Source organism: Leptosomus discolor, chromosome 2 (genome assembly GCF_034619465.1).
Source record: "Leptosomus discolor isolate bLepDis1 chromosome 2, bLepDis1.hap2, whole genome shotgun sequence".
NCBI classification, from domain to species: Eukaryota; Metazoa; Chordata; class Aves; order Leptosomiformes; family Leptosomidae; genus Leptosomus; species Leptosomus discolor.
The window spans coordinates 22791143-22811069 of record NC_141392.1 but is presented as its reverse complement, the minus strand read 5'-3'; the positions used below and the strand labels follow the sequence as shown (position 1 = coordinate 22811069).

The following is a 19927-nucleotide window of genomic DNA, read 5'->3' as shown; positions in this document are numbered from 1 at the left end:
TGGCATGTCTCAGATTTTGTGGGATTGGAGGCTGACTGTCAGTCATGCATCTCTGGGGATTGCAAGGAGGTGGTGGGGGTGTCCTGGTGGCACCCGGCCCAGAGCAGGCCAGAACAGAGAAGGCTGTAGGGCTGCGTTTTGTGGAAGCATCTTCATGGTGCCATTTCTGTGCAGCTTAGTAATACTCATGTCTAACTGTCATTTTGTCTCAGCTGATCCTCCCAAGCTGCTCGCTGGATTTTCAGACTGAGGTTAGGATGGGAGTGCGAATGTTTTGTAAGTGCTCCCTCGTGTGGAGCTGGGAGATTGAACACAGCGAGCAGCCCAGGAACACGGAGAGCTGGCTGGTGTCCTAGAGGCAACCAGCAGCCTCACTCCTTCCCCTATCTAACAGACCCATCTACCTGTGGGGCGACAAGCAGGGGTGCCTGGATGCAGAATTAAAGAATCCTATGGGGGTTTGTTTTTCATCACTCACTTCTCGGATCACCAACAGGCACTCGGTACAACAAGCAGCCCTTTCCCCAGAGCAAGCTGGGTTCTGGCAGAGGCCATAGGCACTGATCAGAGGCTCTGACTTCCTCCAGACCATGCTCCTTCCCAAGGTTAGTTCACCACTAACACTCACAAAAGCACATTCTTAGGAACCAAGCGCACGTATTCGGCCCGCAGAATCTCACCAGGTTGGCACTGGCAAGGACAACCTGTTCTGCTCTGTGTGGGTGCCATTTCCCTCTTATTCCAGGTTCTGCTGGCGCCAGGCTCAGGGAGGGCAGGGCAGCACTTTTTGGCACCTCCCTTTTCGGCCCTATTCCCCCTCTTCCCCACCTTCCGCAGTTTCTGTTTGCAGTCCTGCTGGAGCCTCAGGAGAACGGGGCCGCTGCCACCGTGCTGCTCCGTGCCCAGGCCGCCAGGCCTCGGCGGCGTCTGGGCCGGGGAGCGAGGCCTGGCGGAGGCCCGGCCCTGAGGTGAGGTCAGCTCAGCCGCCAGGCGAGGTGCCGTTGCTGGCGGTGCCGCTGCAAGCGGGGCCAGGCGCGGCCTGGAGGTGCCGCTGCCGCCTTCCCTGCAGCGGCGCAGCTCCCGCTCCATGGCCCCCCGACCGCACGGGGCCGCTCTGCGCCGCCGCTCGATGGCCTTGGCGGAGCGTGAGGAGGCCCGGCGGGCCACCCCGCGCCTGCGCGCCGCGCCCTCTCTGGCCGCGCAGCTCTATGGTGGCGGGGCCGGGCCGGTGCGGTCCCGTCCGCCCCGCGGCTCTATGGCGGTGGCGGTGCTGAGGCCGCTGGACGCCCCGCCGGCGGAGCTGGCGCCGGCTACCGCGCTGCTGCTGGCGCCGCCGCCGCTGTGCGCGGCGCTGCGCGGGCGGGGCGGCGGTGGGTTGGTGCTGGCGGTGCGGCCGGCGGGGCGCGGCGGGGCGCAGGCCGTGCTGCTGAGCGCCGTGGCGCTGGAGGCGGGCGGGCGGCGGGGAGCGGAGCTGTGGTTGCGCGGGGCCTTGCTGCGGCGGCTGGGGCTGGCGGCCGGCCGGCGGGTAGCCGTGTGGCCGGTGCGCCGCCCGCCGGCGCTGACCTGGGTGCTGCTGGGGTCGGCGGGGCGGGCGGGTCGGCCGGCGGGCGGCGCGGTGCTGGTGCGGCGGGGCGAGGCGCTGCCGGGGCCGGGACCGGGACCGGGGCCGCTGGTGCTGGAGGCGCGACCGGCGCTCCAGGGGTTGCTGGGCAACGGCACGCGCACCGCCCTCGCCCCCCCGCCGCCCCCGCCGCCGCGCGAGACCGCGACCGGTGGCGCCCCCTGCCGGCGTCCCGCCGCGCCGCCCCTCGTCTCCCGTTTCGCCGCCGCCGGGCCCGGAGGGGAGGCGGCGGCGGCCGGGGCGGCGGCGCCGCGGCTGCGAGCGGCCCCTGCCGGCGGGGCGGGCGGCGGCGGGGCGGAGGTGTGGGTGAGCCGGCGGGGGCTGCTGGCGCTGGGGCTCTTCCAGGGGGAGTGGGTGCGGGTGGGCGCCGAGGGGGCGGCCCGCGAGCACCTGGCGGCGCTGCTGGCCCGGCCGCCGCCCTGGGAGTACCCGCGGGCCGCCCGCCGCGCCCCCGCCGACGGCGCCGCCCTGCTGGCCCCCGCCCTGGCCTTCAACCTGGGCTGCGACCCCGCCGCCGCCGCACACCTCTGCCTGCGGGTGAGCCGGGGCCGGGTACCCCCTGGGGACGCGGAGGCCTCTGGGCCCGGGGGTGGCGGTGGCGGGGTCTCACGGTGCGCCCTTTCCCCCTCTGCAGAGGTACGAAAGATCCGGTGCCACGGATGGGAAAGGCAGCCGGTCTGTGCTGTACGTGCCCCCCTTTGCCAAGGAGCTGCACCTAGAGATCGTCTGCTCACCGGCTTACAGTGCCCGGGGAGGCTACGACCGTGTCCTCTACAAGCACTTCGAAACGCCCCGGTGAGCTGCATGGGGAGAAGATGCGTTTCTGTTCGTGGGGTGTGTTCATGAGATGTGCCCTTGCACTGCATTTGTGGCACCCAGATCTGATACACACCGATGATGTGTGTGTTCAACGCCTTAATGCAGCTGCTGAGTAGTTTTAGAATATCCACATGTACCACCTTCCCCTCGTGAGTGTGCTTCGCTCGCACGCAACACCTCTTGTCCTGTCCTTCAGAAGTCGTCTTCAAGTCTCCTTCCTTGTGATCTACTCCCAAGTGCTGCCCACAAACCTCCACTCTGAGGCGTGTTTGTAACCTTGGTTTTCAGCTTTGAATGAAGTTGAGTAATCGCGAAAATGAGTGTGTTGCCACCTTCTCTTACAACACCTGCCCCCGAGCCTCTTTCGTTTGGCTGTCGAGGCTTTCTGTTGTTGGAATTATACTTGGCTGTTCTAGGGATAAGGCGGCTGTTTTGTCTGGAAGAGGCGCTCTTTAAAGGCATTCATCTTCTATACCATTCCCAGAAGGCTCCCCTTAGTAGTCTGGATGCGCCTACTCACATCCAGTGCGTGCTAAATCTTTTAAGTGGATATTTTTAGCTTTCTATACAGGAAAGGAGTGAGTCGGTGTGAATAGCTACATTCTTTTCTGTAAAAACACGTGTGGTATGGGGTGGGGAGGGCACACAACCAGAAGGATTTACCCTTTCACTGGTGAAACTCCCTGGGTTTTTTTGTAGGCTTGTCCAGGAGGGAGACATCCTGTGTGTTCCAACATTTGGATATGCTGAGTTTTTAGAAGTAAATGCAGAGAAATTCCTAAGGTGGGTGCCAAAAAACTCTGTGGCTCTGTTACGTGGGTACTGCAAGAGAAAAGATAGTTTTCCGCTATTGACTCTCTTGAAACAAGACGGTTTATTCTATTCTGATCTGTCCCTGGAGTTTAGAGCTTATCTGCCTCTTATTTTAAGGGGAAGCGGGAAATGTTTTTGTCGGATTGCGGAGGACTGCAGCTAAGAGGGAGGCCTCCCTTAGCTCACTCATTCAGTCATGGAGAGAAGAAAGGAAAAAGAGAAAGAGAAACTGATGGGGGGGGGGGGGGGGGGGGTGGAGAAGAGAAGAGGAGGAATGGGTGGCCTGAGGGCAGCCAGTGCCACATAAAGCAAAGTGGAAGCTGGGCTTGACAACCTGTGACAGACAACAAAGTGTGAATTAAAGTCCTTACAGTTCATAGTAGCATAACTCTCTGTTTGGCCACCAACTCTGCCTTTCTTGGGTTTGCTCATACGGCTTTGAAACAGTTCTGTGCTAAATGAGAGGAAGTCATCTTTGTATCAGAGTAGGGGGGCTTGCAGCAGGGTTTGGCTGGTGTTAACAGAAATACTTCAGCCATGTCGCTGAGGGAACCACCACAGGTAACCAAGGCGTGCGATGCGAAGACTTACCTTGAATTGTTCATGCAGGGTGTAGCAGTCATGTGTTGTAACGCTGCTCAGCTCCGCTGTGTGCTTTAAAATTTAATAGTTTTCTAGCACTACTACGATGAGTATTTTCTAGGCTGTTTCTCAGAGGGAGGCAGGACCATAGGAGGCTCAAGTCTTCTGTTTGCGGGCTTATATATTAGCCCTGTGGCAAGCCAGGGAAGACAGCAGAGCTCGTGGGACCTAAAGAGCTTGGAACTGTGTTGGTGTGCAAGTGGTACAATTATTCAGAGGGCGGAGAAAATCCTGGAGGAAACCTCTGCGGATCCCTTAATCTGTCCAGTGGGATATCAATATAGGAAGAAGCGTTTTTCCTGCGAGGAGTCCAGGGCAGGGGCTTGTAAGGCTCTCGTGATATTTGGGTGAGTCCTAGTCTGCAGCCTAAAGGACCCTGCACTATGAGGTTTTATATGCTGCTGGTGAATCTCTGTGGAGTTGCATTGAAGGAAGTGATGGCAGAAGAGAGAATTTCTTGAGCTCTTGGATAGGTGAAATGAGGTTAGTACAGCCGTACTTGTGGACTGAAGCCACCAGCAGAAGCTGTAACTGTTGACTGTCCAGTTGGTCTGGCCAGACAGCACAGCAGGGTCTGTAAAGGATCCACATGGGTCCTGGGAGAAGGCGAGAGTATCTCTGCTTACCTGTGCCTTTCAGCTGTCTTCTTGTTGACAGCTGTATTGTTCCTGCCTTCAAGGTCTTGACTTGACAATTTAAACTGCTTGTTTTTTCCCTTAGGTGGCCAGAGCTTTACTTCAAAGTGCGGAAGGTTTTAGGCATGATGGAAGGCGAGCAGTCTGAGGGTTACCTGGTGGACACCCAGAACACCTCTGTCTACCTGGTAAGATGTCAGTGGAGAGCAGGGAGGACGTACAGGAGATCTGAGGCTGAGGTTGCAGTATGGATGACTGAGGTGCCTGCGGAGGCTTGTGTCTCCTGCCATTGAAAAATGGCATTTCAGGAGAGACTTTGTCACTTGGTACCTGTCTTTCCTCGGGCGGTGTTCCACAGAGTGCTATTTTTCCCTTCCTCACAGGTGGGTTCAACAAACAGCGCTGTCCCGTCTGCCCCAGCCTATAACAGCCATGAGTTCTGGAGCAGTTTGTCTCCTGCTGGACTTTCTGATGTCGTGAAGCAGCTCTGTGATGCTCTTCGGCCTCACCTGAACTGTCGGTGAGTTAAAATTCCTTCTAGCAAGCCCTGGGAGAGCTGAGACCCTGCTCCCCAGTCACTGGGAGAACTGCTTCTGTGTTACAGGGCAAGTGCACTGAGCGGGGCCAGCAGCGTTCTCCTCTCAGGGCCAAGCGGCAGTGGGAAGCTGATGGCTGTCAGAGCTGTGTGTAGCTGCCTCAACCTCCACCTCTTCAAGGTAGTTCCTGCGGTCAGCTGATTGGTGGATTTACAATGTACAAAGAATTACAGAAATGTTCTTTAAGTTAGCCATACCAACACCCCTGCTGCAACTGTGCTGTGAGCCTGCCCAAAAGCTGCTCCCGTGTGCACATGCAGACAAAAGGAGTCCAAGTAGGCTGAGCTTAGTGGCTCGCTCTGGCATGGATTATGGCTGCTGATGGGCAGAACCTCAGAGCAACCCTGAAGGTCTGTCTAGCCCTCTGGCCCATGTCTGAGACTGGCCAGTAACAGATGCTCAGGAGGAGCATAAGCATGAAGAGATGTTTCCTCTGGCGTGTACCCTCCAGTGCTCCGGAATCAGTAATTTAGACATCTCTTGGCCCAGGGGGTGCATTTGTACCTTTCTTTACTGTCTCTTGCTATTACTGCTGTCAGTCTGATGTACTTTACAGGTACCACAGTACACAGCTGTATTTCAGCAGACTAACTTCCTCTCGTTTGATAGGGCATTGAGTTGATACTGTACCCCAGAGGGTGACAGTAAATAAAACATACAGGGAGAAACTCCACTTTCCCAATATAGGCAGAGCTGATGAGGGCAGGAATTGCAGTGGCATTGGGTGTTTTCAATTGTCCCTGCGTAGGCTAGGCAGAGGGCGTGTTGGAGCGAGGCAGAGATGCTGCCGAGATCTTCCCTAGCCAAGTGGGAAGCCTGGAAAAGAAATGCAGACCTTGGTTTGGTAACGGCATGTGTGCCAGATCTGGTTCAGAGTCTCACAGCCTGTAGAAGAGCTGCCCTGTAACTGTTCACATTCGCCACACCACATGACGTCCCCCTCAAGAGCAAAAAAGCCCCCAAATCTTCCATAGCAGTGCTTGGCTTCTGAAAGGGGAACAACATCAAAATGGGAGTTTCTTTAGAAAGGAAGAATCAGCCAAGATAAGGAAGTGTTACATCTGCCATGTAGGTGAGTGAGGGACACCACACCACTAGACAAGGCTACTGCATAGATCGTGTTGGGATGGGCTTGTGAAAAGTAAATGGAAGACAAAACAGATGAAGAGCAGGGAAAGGGCAGTTGCTGAAAACAAGGGGCATAAACCTGTAGCAGGTCAGAGTGAAGGATAGGGTTAGCACGCTCTGGGATGATTTCACTTCTTGTAAAGAATCCATGTAGCTTTTGCAATGGGAAATCCCATCCTGTAACCTTCAGGTGTTACCAAGCATGTGGTGAAGGTAACTTGACCAATACAGTCTACGTGGGTTTTGAAAAGGCTCTTCGGGAAACTGAGTGGTGGTGGGATGTGAGTGAAAGTCTTGGCATGGCTAAAGTGCTAGTTAAAGGCTGGGAATGGGATGGGGGCAGTTGTTGAGTCTTCACAATCAGCAGCAGAGCTCTTCAGGCATCTGCACTGAGAGCTCAGAAATGACCTGGGAAAGAGGGTGAATGGTGATGAGATGGCTTGTTGATAACTAAGTTATTAAAGGTAAGAGAAGAGGGAGGCAGACTGTCCTTGGATTAGAGGAGAGCTTTAATGAGACCAAGTGACTGAGCAGTGAAATGGCAGGTAAAATTCACTGTAGTTCGTTTTATGTGGAAAAAAAGATTTCAAGCTGACTGTCACCAGTCAGTGTCAAGAATTTGGTTTTACGTCAGTGGCTCCATGAATACTTGGGCTTTGTTCTCCATATATGTCAAAAATGAGATCATATTTTAGGAAACAAACTCGAGAATAGGTGCTGCTGCTGTGCAGAGCTGTGTCTTGCCACAGCCTGAATATTGTGCACGGTTCTGGTCTCCCCATCACAAAACCATAAAGCTGAACTGGCAAAATTCAGAGGGGGACATTGGGGAAGATGAGGGTCTGGACCAGTTTCTGTGTGGTGAAGAGCTTAACAGCCTTTTCAGCTTGAAAAATAGAGAACTTGGGGAGAGTCTGATAGATGTTTACAAGATCTTGAGTGATCAGCAGAGAGTGGAAAGTGTTTACTTTTCTCCGTGCCAGCATGAGGCCTGGGGCTGTCAGGTGAAGCTAGCAGGAACAGGCAAGCTAAAGGAGATGGCTGTGTAGGTAAGGGTATTTGGAGGAGAAATCTACTGTTATGGAACCACATCTGACTGGAAAAAAGTCCCTTTCAGTGGGAATGGTAGGTGCCTGGAAAAGTACTGAGGGAAGAGGGTTGTATGCGTAGCGGGCTAAATGGACTCTTGTTCTGAACCAGTACAGCTGTTCCTTTGGTCTTACAGCTGTGGTTTTTCTGGGTGAGCTGCATGGCCAAAATGAGGTCTATCCCTTGTCTCTGTCCAGCAATGGAGGTCCTGGGCACCAAGGCGTTTTTCACTGACTTGTTAAAAATACTAATGTCCTTCTGCGTGCCTCTTTTGTTCACTGTGACAGTCTGGGTTTATCCCACAAATGTTTTACTCTCCTTGCATCTGTAGAGTTCGTTTGCAAAAGTGAAGGGATGGGAAGTCACATGGTGACTTTCCTGGGAGAGTTTCTGAAACGCTGAAAGGACTTGGAAGAAGAAAGATGGAAAGAGGAGAGCTGGAAGGTTCCTTTTTGTGGAAGGAAAACATAAGCTTGCTCCCTTTTTGTGGGTATTTTTAGAGTAAACTCATAGAAAACAAGCTAAACTTTTTGGATATTTGGGGTTTCTTCTTCTGTTTAGAAGTTGGGTCCTGTTAAGTTGACATTACTGTCTTTAACTGTTTGTTTCTATCCAAGTAAAGCCGTAACAATGGGTCAGTGGGGGGAGGTGGGTACAGCCTTGGCCTGCTGCTGTGCAGCTTATCTTCTGGACGTGATCCTCAGTGGTGCTGAGCTCTCACTCTTCTGCAGACGTGCCATAGCTCTTGGCATCCAGTACCAGGTTGCAGAGACTTCACAGTACCTTCAGATCCATGTATAGGATGTGTCTGGGAGCACTGTGGCACTGCCATGTCCTGACAGGTGGCCTCAGGTTCTAGTGTGATGTGCAAGGCTATAGCTCTGATTTTGGTCTTGTGTGCTGCTTTTAAAGACTAACGCTCTTACTATTGAAGCCAGAGGTATTTGCTGTCTATCTGATTGTCCTATCCCAGCTTTTAGACTCTCCCCTCCTTTTCTCACTTACTGCAATGCTTACATTACCATTCCACCTTCTTTTCCTTTCCTCTGACTGTTCTGCCTGCTCTCCTACCAGGACATAGTAATTCTTCCACATTGTAATCTCCACCACTTGATGATCAGCAGTTTTTTGTCCTTTCTCTCTGCCTTTCTGCACTTGGCATACAGATACTGCTGCCATTTGGCTGTGCTTGCTACAATCCTAACTCCTGTTTTTGTCTGTAGTACACGGAGCACAAGAGTTCCTCTGCTCTGCGTCCCTGTCCTTACCCTTTACACCAGCTCTTGAGGTGTTCTCCCTGCTCCAAGCTACCCTTTCTGAGGACGAGGCCCGGGAAATCCCTGAGATGGTTTGGTTCTTTCTGCACAACCTCACAGCACCAGGAGGCAGCACTGCCTGTTCCCAGCAGTGTTCAAGCTGTGGTTCAAGGCTTACCAGTCATCTCTCCCTTTCAGATTACTTCATCAAGTGTTTGCTTTGTAAACAGTGTCTGGGCCTCTAGCCATCTCTAACTTTTTTTTTTCCCCCTCCTTACCTTCTGCCTTTCTCTTGCACTTTGAGCCTGTGAGGCACTGCGTTGAACAGTTCCCTGAGCCTCCCCCTCCGCTCCGCTCTTTGTACGGTTCCTCCAAGCCACCTTCTCCTTGTCTTGGCCTCTTCCACGGCTCTCCCATCCCTTCCAGCTTGGGTTGCTGAGCTGTGACAGCCACTGTATCGACTTCGCCAGTCCTTTGGCCTCACCTTTTTCAGACAAGACCCTCCTGCCCCCCTCGCCTCCTGCAGAGAAGCAAAAGCAGCCATTTTTTCCATGCCAGTGAGTCCTGAATGTGTCTGTTTTGAATATGTCCTGAATGTGTCTCTGCGAAACATCCACTTAGATCTCCTTTCAGCTGTGAATTGCCCGTGGAAGGCTTTGTGGAAGTGAATGTTGTCCTGGGTCCCCCAGCTATCCATGTTGCGACCGTTGCAAACTGTGTGTTGTGTGGTCTCTCTTGCAGGTTGATTGCATTAGTTTGTGCAGTGACACCAGTGGAGCCACAGAGGAGAAAGTACAGATGGCCTTCACCCAGGCCCAGCAGTATCATCCGTGTGTGCTCCTGCTGAAAGACATCGAGGTGCTTGGCAGAGACCGGGACAGGCTAGGAGAGGACGCCAGGGTCATCGCTACTCTGAGGCATCTGCTCCTGGACAGAGAGCCAGCACTGAGGTATGGACCCTGCACGTTTGCTGTGGGTATGTGAGGTGATTGTTTGCTTCTGCCGTTCCTAGGCCAGCCGTCATCGTGACATCAAAGTGACTGATTGCTAACATGCCCTGTTTTATTTTTAATCCGGTGGAGTCTCTCCCTGACTTGTTTTGTTTACTTCAGAGGGCCCTTGTTCTTCCAGCTTAGTGTCAGAGGGAATCAGGAAGCTTTGTTGTGTGAAGCTGGTTTCTGAGTTGTTCAGGTGAGGAAACCTGGTGTGTTTCCTGTGAGGCATGCCAAGGGTTGCAGGGATCCCGGAAGGGAGCTGGACGCTGGGAGAATCTTGAGGCTGGTGGCAGGTACCAGGGTGCAGGGAGGGAGACAGCAAGTGAAGACATAAGATGTAATTTGAAGGGCCTTGACTTGGAGACAGAGCTCCCGAAGCATTTCAGGGGCAAGCTGCAAGACATCTTGGCCAATGTGGGCATTTCTCAGAGGAAAGGCTAGCTGTTGGAGAGTGACTTAGCATGGGTGATGGCAATGTAAGAGGGAAGCTTCCATAGAGCTGAGACCATGCCCTGTCCTCTTTTCTCAACAGCCACCCTGTCCTGGTGATCGGCACAACCTGCAAGCCCCAGGATGTTCCTACAGACGTGCAGACTGCTTTCCTTCATGAGGTGAAAATCGAAGCCCCTTCAGAAGAGCAGAGGAGGTCGATGCTGAGCGTGCTGACTGCCAGTCTGCCCCTGGGCAAAGAAGTGAGCCTATCCAAGCTGGCCCGCAGGACTGCAGTGAGTGAAACCACAGCAGCATGTGGAGACGGGCAGGCTGGGAGTGCTGGGCCAACCTCTCCTACCTGGCCATGGAGAAAGGGGGCAATTCCCACAGCCCAGTCAACTTCTTCAGTGGTTATACCTGGTCCTCAGACATCAGCTTTGACTGCAGATTTCTAGTCCCTGAGGACTGCACACCTTTTACAGAGGCATTGGCTGATGCTCAACTCTGTTAGAAGACAGAGCCAATAGGGAAAAAAAACCAACCAAACCAACAAACAGAAGCTAGAGCCTTTAACCAGGGCACAGAAGCTCAAAGAACAGCTCTGCGAGGAGTGTTTCCCCATACACCTTTTATGGCCTAGCTGGAGCTGTGGTCAGGGACTGAACTGATGCTGTTTGTTTCCGCATTCACAGGGTTTTGTGCTGGGAGATTTCTGTGCCTTGTTGTCCCACAGCAGCCGGGCTGCTTGTACCCGCATCCAGACCTCGAGGTAGCACAGGCAACAGGGCAGGAGGTGGGGGAGGGCAGGGGCTGCAGCCAGCCTGATAATGCCAGGAATGGGGCAGAGCCTGAGTCCTTCCCTTCTCTTTCCTCACCAGTTTTCCAGGCGGACTGAGCGAGGAAGTGGAGAGAGATTTTTGCACTGCTGGCTTCCCAGTGCTTGAGGAGGATTTTAGTGTTGCCCTGGACCAGCTGCACGATGCCCATTCGCAGGCAGTGGGAGCCCCAAAGGTAGGATGCTGGGGCAGCGGAGCGGGGGTTGGTTCTCCAGGGCTGTCTGGCTCAAGATACCTCTCGCAGACCTTGCCAGACCGGGCCGTGCTCTGGCACATCACTTCTGCTGTGTTCTTCCACATATTTCCCCAGCCTTGGGTGGGAAACAGTCCTACTGCAGGCTTTCCCCCATGAGTGCTTTTCATGCTCTTGGCTTTGAACTTGGTCAGGGAAGCCCTTGCCACTCTAATTGGCTCAATTGGCTCGTGCCGTAGAGGTGCCAGCTGTGTAGCTCAGCCTTTGGAGAGGCAAAGGCAACTGCAGGCTGGCTGCCTCGCTGAGGTCTCTCCAGCTGCCTGGCATATGGGAACAGAGAGGCTGGGGCACAAGGTGGTGAAGGAATTTCCCCGTGTGTGAGAAGCCTTAGACTTGATCCCTGGCCTTGGACGCTGCTTCAGCTGGCACAGACTTTTCTGACAGGCGGGCAGTTTGAAGAGCTTGGGGGTTCTTCAGAGAAAGGGACATGGGGTGTCAGAGAAAACCAGCAGTCGGGTTCTTGGGAGGGACGTGGTCTGCCACTGGCAGCTTGGCACCCAGGGAAACAGCATTTGGGGTGACTGGTTTTTGCTGGATAATGTGGTGTTAGGATCAAGCAAAGTGATCAGAGCCTGTTCTCCACTCCCTTGGGTGTGAATGACTGAGCTCAGCACAGGATAGGAACCGCTGGCCTTGGAGCAGTTATTCTGGCGCCTTCCCCAACCGCCCACTTGCAGTCCTGCCCTAGCAGGATGGATGACACCTTGCTGGTGTCGTCATCCAGGAGCTACTCTGGGACTTCATTCATTCATAAATTTACTAGAGACTAAGCTCTGCTTTGAGGCGTGTTTGCCAAGTTCGCTGTAAGACAAATAATAACCATAGAGCATGCTCAGCAGTGAGCTATGTGAATGGGAGCTAATTTTGTTTGTGTTTTACAATCCTTTATCAATTTCTTAGTAATTGGCTGCAGTTCAGAAAGCCCATTAGCAGACCTGGATACTCTCAACATATATAACTTTCAATTCCCTGCTTGCATTTTCTGATTAGTCACACACTTTGCAGTTACAGCTTGAGCTTCCTAGAGAGAACTAATTTCAAACCTCCAGTTGCTAGCAGTGTCTGCAACTGGACATCCCTGGACTGATGATATTCTCCCTTGAACACAACCTTGCTGCAGTTTTCCAGCTCCCATGCTGATGTTTGTAGAGATTTTTCTAGCGAGGCAGTATAAGCAGGAGCACAGGGGAGAGGACAACTCTTCCATTCATCGTTGCTGCAGAAGGAGGGCCTGTGACCTTTCGCTTTAAAAGATTTCTTTCTTTTTTTTTTTTCTTCTGGAAATCCTTACCTTGTCTGGCCTGATTTTCCTGGTGGACTTGCTGGACAGCTGGAGAAATAGCATGAGATAACATCATCTCAAGTACCAAAGGAAGGAGGGACAAATTGACTGAGGGGGAAAGAATTTTGCTCTAGCCTATTTTTAAATAGGCTCCCCATTTACTGCTGGCACCTGTTCCCCACCCAGCCAGCAGCTGGGGGGAAGTGTTCAGGGGCTTTGCTTTCTCTGTGCATTCCCAGGAGAGCTGCTCTGACTCTCAGGAAGATCTGTCATGCAGACTGTGGCATTCCTGCTATTTCTAAAGCTGTGAGCAGAGCAGCAGGATCCTCTGAGATTTTGCTCAGCATAAAATAACAGAATTGGCATGGCTCACCCCTCTCAAGTGTGCTGCCTTTCCTCTCTTTGCAGTGATCCCTTGCATGTTTGCAGCTGACCCCATCCCTGTCTATTTCTAGTAAGCATCCATGGACTTTGGTCTTGCATCCTTCCTTTCAAGAACAGATAGTTTTCTGTACGGTGTCCTCCAGGATGTGTGTCTCTCACATCCGCCTTCACGTGACAGAGGTCCTAGCAGCTCAGGTTTTGTTGCTGTGGTGTGAAGCCCTTGCACAGTCTCACCGCCCTGGGGGTCAAGGTGCCCTGAACATGAGTAGCTCATAATTGCTTGGTCCAAGTTTCTTTAGGTTTTTTTTTCTTTCTTTCTTATTTTTACCTTCCCTCATGTGTCCCAGGGGCTGTCTGCAGCAGGGTGTTCTCCCCACAAAGCTCTAGGCAACCCCGGCAGATACATTCGTGGGGGTATTTTTGCTGACAGGTGATACAAGGTGCAACAGAGGACTGGAGATGAGGTGGCACGCTGCGAGTGCAGCTTGCCTGGGGACGTGTGCAGTTTGTTTTCCCCACTGAAAAGCTCGGGAGAGGGGAAATGGGGATGCTGTGGGGGATCCCACAGCCAGGACGGCTGGGTGGTGCAGTGCAGGGCTGACTTGCTGCGTAGCCAGACACAGCTGATGGCACAAGGGGCTGATGACCACTACCCCACTGGAGCAAGAGCTCTCCAGGCCAGCTCTGGGCTCAGGAAGAAGTGCTGACAGGGACTCTCCCTCTCTTGGCAGATCCCCTCCGTGTCCTGGCAGGATGTTGGTGGGCTTCAGGAGGTGAAGAAAGAGATCCTGGACACGATCCAGTTGCCCCTGGAGCACCCGGAGCTGCTGTCACTGGGTCTGTGCCGCTCTGGTCTGCTGCTGTACGGGCCTCCAGGGACAGGGAAGACCTTGCTGGCAAAAGCCGTGGCAACCACATGCACCATGACATTCCTTAGGTGAAGAGTGGGGGGGTCACACAATGGGACTGACTTTCTCCTGGCAGTGGATGGGCACGCTCTAACTGGCTCCCTCTTCTCCCTGCCCCACAGCGTGAAAGGGCCAGAGCTCATCAACATGTACGTTGGGCAAAGCGAGGAGAACGTGCGTAATGGTGAGGAGATGCATCCTGCTCCTGCGTGTGGGAAGACAGGACTTTTCTGTAGTGCTGGAGGGAAGGGGCTAGTGCTTAAACCCCTCTTTCCGACTCCCACCCACAGCTGCCAGCAAGGGCATGAACCCAATCTGTTCCCTGCCTCACTGCAGCTTCCTCCCCTGCTCTTTCTGCTCCTATCGGTCTTGTCCCTGGTGTTGCTGGTGGGACATCAGCTCCCCAGAGACACAGCTGAGCCTCGGGGCCCATTGTGCTAGGTGCTGCCTGTCCCCACACCTACTGAGCCCCTCAGGCAGGAGCAGTTTGTGGTGGTGAGGCAGCTGGTTTCCATCCGTAGCTCTTCCCTGCTGGTGATGTAGCAGGTCCTGTTGCTGTTGACTGCTCCTCCAGGTCTTTCTCACCTTTTGTGCTGTCTCCCCACAGTGTTTGCCAGAGCCAGGGCAGCTGCTCCCTGCATTATCTTCTTTGATGAGCTGGATTCCCTGGCCCCCAGTCGTGGGCGGAGTGGAGATTCAGGGGGTGTCATGGACAGGTGAGTGAGCATCCTGCATCCTTGAGAGAGCAGCATACACCTGCCTCAGCTGGGGGGATGCACAGAATTGCCCTGCGAGGCACATCCCAACTCTCTTACTCTACTGTTGCCCTCCCTGCTCCCTTCAGCACCTCTGCATGACCTGTCTCTCTCTGGACATTAGTACTTCTGTTTGCATTGCCGCAGATTCCTGATTGCCCAAGCTTGTTGTGCAAACATTTGGTTAAGACAGAGTCTCCTCCAGCTGCTTCTGTGGCTGCCAGCTGCTCCTGTTGGCCTCTCCAAGGTCGTCCTTCACACCCCTGCTGTGCTCACCTCCTATTAGCTGCTGTTTCCCAATGGTGGGAAACCTTTCAGCTGCCTCTGGTAGAAGCAGAGTATGTACAGCTTGGAGATACCCAGGAACAGGGTTATTTCCCCCAGACCTCTTCTTCTGAGCTGATAGTTCCCATCCAATCTTCCTCTCCATCCATGGGGGGTTCTGCAGAGTTTTCTAGTGACACCATGTGTTCCTGGCATCCATCTTCACACACAAGCCTGTAGCTCTGGAAGGGGCTGGGTATGATGCCCATTGCTCACTTTAGGTGATCCCAGAACCTGGAGGAGATATCCCCATTCTGAAGTACTGTGCTGCCAGACCAGCTTAAGCCCCCATCGGCCGCAGAACTAGATCTGTGTCTTGTGCCATTCACCACCCTGAGGACTGTTGGCATTGTCACTGGCCTGATGGGGAGTCACTGGCCTGACAGGGTGTCCCCAGCATGGACTGACAGGGCAGTCTTGCAGCTGAACTTGCTGCCCATAGCAGGGAGAGTTAGCACCAGCCAGCACAGCCAAGTGGGGAACCTGAGCCATAGCCACATAGCCTACGTTTGGTCTGTGTTGCCAGTGTCTGATAGCAAGTATAAGCACATGTGGCCATCCTGGAAGGGTTCAGAGCTGAGCACTGGCCTGAAGGACTGTCGTGGTACCAGGGATTTGCACTCGCTTTGCAATGAGCCACACGCTTACTGGCTGTGCTCAAACGGGGGAGTCTGGATGGCTATGTTAGGGCTCTTCAGTTCCCTTCAGAACATGAGCTGAAGTCCAAGACATGGACCTGCCAGTGGCCTTGCTTATTCTGATTTTCATTTGGTGGCTGAGGGTGACAGTGTGTGACTTGCCAAGGCCTAGTTGTGAATGTTCTGTCTTGCTCCCTGCAGAGTTGTCTCACAGCTCCTGGCTGAACTTGATGGCCTTCATTCCACCAGAGAGGTGTTTGTCATTGGAGCTACGAACAGGCCTGACCTCCTGGACCCAGCTCTGCTCCGGCCAGGCAGGTATGTCGCGTCCTACCCTGCCTCGCTCCAGGGTAGTTCCCTGGACCTCCTCAGGCAGTGATGAGCAGGACTGTGTCCCCACCACATTCCCTCCACAGAGACTGTTTCTAAAGCCCCCTGGCCCTTGTTTATGGGGGAGATAGAAAGCCAAGAGGAGGCCAGTGCCTATGGCTGTAGCAGCAGCATGAGATACCACTGCTTGTCATCCACCACCACTCTGGCCATTGCCCCAGCAACACAGCAGGGCAGTAAGGGACCTGCTGTGGCACCAAACTGGCAGGAGGAATTGGTCCACCAGGGCCTGTTCTGCAAAGCTGCCCCCCCAGCCTGTCCCTGTGCCTGCAGATTGCCCATCCTGGGGCAGGACTTTGTTGTTGGACCTCACATGGTTTCTACCAACCCACTTCTCCAGCCTGCCCCAGTCCCTCTGAAGAGCAGCGCTGCCCTCCAGCGTATTGACTGCTTTCTCTCCCCCTCAAGCTTTGTGTCATCCACGAGCTTGGCACAAAAGGAGCTGCCCTAGGGCCCCCCTTCAGTTTCTGGTGCACAGGGCTGAGCACCAGTAGCAGATTTGTCTTGTCTTGTTCTTGACTGTCTCTCCTCTCTGCTGACAGGTTTGACAAGCTGGTCTATGTGGGCATAAATGAAGACCGGGAGTCGCAGCTGCAGGTGCTGAGCGCTGTCACCAGGAAGTGAGTGACCCTGGGCTCTCTCAGCAGCCTTCCACCACCCTCCAATGGGTCACAGCCTTCCTGGGGTTGATGCGTAGTGTGCTCCAGCTTGGCTTCGTGTCTGAGCCCTGGGGAGCACCTGAGTCACTGACCCACAGCCGGCAGGTAGGGGAAGAGGATGGGGCAACTTCCAGAAGCAGAACTGGGGCTGGTTTTCCTACAAGATGGGAGCAGCTCAGCTGGCTGTCCAAGTGGAGGGGTTGGTAAAGTTCTCCAGTCATCATGCCCACACGCTCTTGAGCTCAGCTAGATCCTGACAGTGTGATGAGACTGCAGCACAGCGACATGTCTGGAAGCTCCCATTTGCTTCCTGCAGGAGTTCCCCCAGCACATCTGCTGTTTGCAGGTCCAAGGGCGAGGGCAGCTCTGTTCCTCTCATTGCCTGTCCTCCTGCAACACTGAGGGATGTTCAGCCTGTGCTCTGTGTCTTTCCAAACACTGGTTTGGCTGCTTCCCCAGCTGCTCTGAGCTCCTGAGAGCATCTCTGGAGGGAGAAAAGCAAGCCCTGCAATTCAGGCACAGAGTTCCCACTCACCACAGCTGGGCGAGCATCTGTGACTCTGCCTCTGCCGGGATGTTCTGCCATGGATAGCTGTGATCGCTGCTGCCTTTGACGATGAGCTAGCAGGAGAGGCGAGAGCGTGGGCTGGCTGCGAGCATCTCTTCACACCATGTGGCTTGGCAGTGGTGGTGCCGTCCAGGGCCGTGCTGTTGTTCACGCTGAAGGAGGCTCATTGTCTGCAGCGTGGCTCTGATGGGACGGTTTGGTGTTACAGTGGTTTGTACTGTCTGTAATTAAACACGTTCTTATCCAGCCCTGGCTGAAGGCTGTTCCCAGGCATGTGGATCACTTAATTTCTCTGAGTGAAAACTCAGAGTTGCCTTTGATCCTACTTAGCAGGAGAGAGGACCTTGCTGCAGGGATGTTTCAAAGAGAAGTGACTGTGTTGAAAAAAAAAAACAACAACCAACCGACCCCTTTGATTTTTTTTTGGAGCATGTAGACCACAGTCCAGAAGCAGCTAAACATGGGGCCTCCAGTTCCTCCTGCCCAGTCACGCTGGCTGCTGCGTCTCTCCTGGTCTGTTTTTCCTGTGGCTTGTACACTTGCAGTTTTCCCTTCTGGCAGGTTTAAACTGGATCCTTCTGTGAATCTCACCGCCATCCTAGAAAAATGCCCAGCTCAGCTGACAGGAGCAGACATCTACGCCCTGTGCTCAGATGCCATGATGTGCGCTGTCAAACGCAAGGTGGAATGGATTGAGGAAGGTAGGAGCCTGGCCGCTACCTGTCCCGCGTGTCGGGGTGGCCCAGCACAGAGGCAGAGAGGAGAGTTACCCCTCCTGGTAACTGGGCTGTGTGGGAAGAGCCTCGATGGCTTTGAGACCACATCTGATGCTAGCCTCTGGGTTACTGGCAGGCAGGCAGTTTCTGCAGATGTGATCATCTTCACCTTGGCCCCAGGGAGAAGGCGAGAGACATTTTCCTTCCAGTCTCCAGGCGGCTGGAGAGGGGCCTGCTGGACCTTGCGGGCTGCCCCTGCTCTTGGCTCTCAGCCTTTTCCTGTTCTCTCGTTCGTGCAGGACTGGATACCGAGAGCTCTGCTTTGATCCTGACCATGGATGACTTCCTGCAGGCTGCTGCAAGGTTGCAGCCGTCAGTCTCTGAGCAGGAGCTGCTCAGGTACAGACTCATCCAGCAGAAGTTTGCTGCCTGCTGATGCTCAGCAGGGCTGGGACTGGAGGAGTGATGGGGACAATGTGTTACGGGGTGCGAGAGAACAGGCACAAACTGGCACCTGCCTGCTCCTCTCTGATGTCTCCTGGGCCCCCTTCTTTTGAGACCGGGTGGGCAAAGTGGCTGTGCAGTTTCTTTAGCCAAAGCCTGGAGGAAGCGCTGCTCTGCTCAGCCAAGCTGGTGGTGGGTTCCATAACGGTCCCTCACAGCTTGGGGAGCACTTTGTGGCTGCCAGGAGCATAGTGGGGTGACTTCCTCAGGGGGAGGAAGCAGAGTCGCATGGTTGTTGGCAACATTGGAGTGTCTCCATGGGTGACAGAGCATTGGTGAGGGAGCAAGGCCCAAACTGCCCCCAGTTTGGCAGCAAGAACGGGCTGGAGGCAGTTACTTGGGATGTCAGCCCCCAGTGAGGGGTGCTGACTGGAGGGCAGCAGGACACAGCTGGCCTGGGCTCGACATGGTCTCTCAATAAATGCAGGGTTTTGGCACTATGTATTTACTGACTGGTCTTGGGTCTTTGCTTGCAGACGGTGTCTGTGGGCTTGGGAAGGTCCCTATGAGCTGCCGGGTGGGCTGGCTGCTGCAGAGAAGCCCCTGTAGAGAGGGGAACACATCTGCAAACCGAGCTGGGCTTACCTTCGTCTGGCAAAGGTTGCCAGAATGGCTGGAGCCCACAGTGGCTAAGGAGAGGCTGAGGGTGTGGGGTTGGCTCAGCTGGGAGCTGAGCTCCCTCTGCAGAGGGAGCCTAGTTCTTCCTGGAGAAGCTGGGCAATGGGGCGAGTGGCAGCAAGGGAAATCCCCACCGGATACAAGGAAAAACTTCACAGGGAGAGAAATAACCAAACCCTTGGCTGGAGCAGCCCAGAGCTGCCCTGTCTGCACTAACTTGTGCTGAGCACCAGTTGGCCCAGGCTCTTTGCCGCCCCAAAGTCCTGTTTCACCTCCCTTTGCAGCCTCGCGGCAGCTGCCAACACTATCACATGTACCCCGCGCCCCACCTTTTGCCAGGGATGCCAAATAAATCTGCACTTGAGCTGTCTGTAGCCGCCAGCTGCCTGGCAGCTGCCTCTGCCAGGTCACTGCAGCTGCTGGTGTGGCTGATGGGCAGCCCCATGTTGACCCAGGGGTTGTTGCTGCCAGGCTTTGCCCTCCTGCCGCCCGCCCCGAGACTGCTGGCAGTCGTCTCCCTGAGCCAAGTGTGGCTGTGGAGGACCAGCTCCCCACCGAGCTCCTCCCCGAAGGGCTGGTTCTGCAGCAGCTGCAGGCATTTTTGTGCACGAAGACCCAGCTGACGCGTGCCTCGAGCCCTGTTGCTCCAACTCTGGCACCTGAGCGTGTTCAGGCAAAGCTGTCCCTGACCGCAACACATTGCTGGCTATGGCTCCCACCTCTTCCTCAGGGCGGGCAAGGAGGGAGCTGCAGCCACAGGAAAAGCTGGTGGGGTGTGCAGAGCCTCCCGACCCTGGGAGCCCCCCGGGGGGGGTGGGTACCCCTGGATGGGACTCAGGAGGGTGAAGAAAAGAGGTCAGTGCCTGGTTGGTGGCATGTAAGGGAGAAAAACCGGTTGGCACGCACCCCTGTGAGCCGTGCTGCAGTGGGCTTGGCAGGGAGATGCAGCCACCCAGGAGCCAGCCCACCCTTGTGTCCGCTTCAAGGGGAGCCCCAAACCCCACACCACAGGCATGACTGGCACCTGTAGCTGGGGGCTCAGAGGTGAAGCTGTGCCTGCACGCAG

General features: G+C 54.7%; 1 protein-coding gene across 1 annotated transcript; it reads left to right on the top strand.

Annotated features, from left to right (window-relative positions):
* The first annotated feature begins 1255 nt into the window (after positions 1-1255).
* Positions 1256-18687, top strand: PEX6 (peroxisomal biogenesis factor 6). The gene is made up of 17 exons (XM_086460741.1): positions 1256-2158; positions 2256-2416; positions 3140-3223; positions 4616-4718; positions 4914-5050; positions 5135-5246; positions 9341-9549; positions 10127-10319; positions 10719-10795; positions 10905-11037; positions 13513-13718; positions 13812-13873; positions 14297-14405; positions 15608-15724; positions 16339-16416; positions 17585-17724; positions 18039-18687. Exons 1-17 carry the CDS (start codon positions 1256-1258, stop codon positions 18173-18175), a joined length of 2961 nt encoding a protein of 986 aa, XP_086316867.1. The 3' UTR covers positions 18176-18687.
* Positions 18688-19927: the final 1240 nt, after the last annotated feature.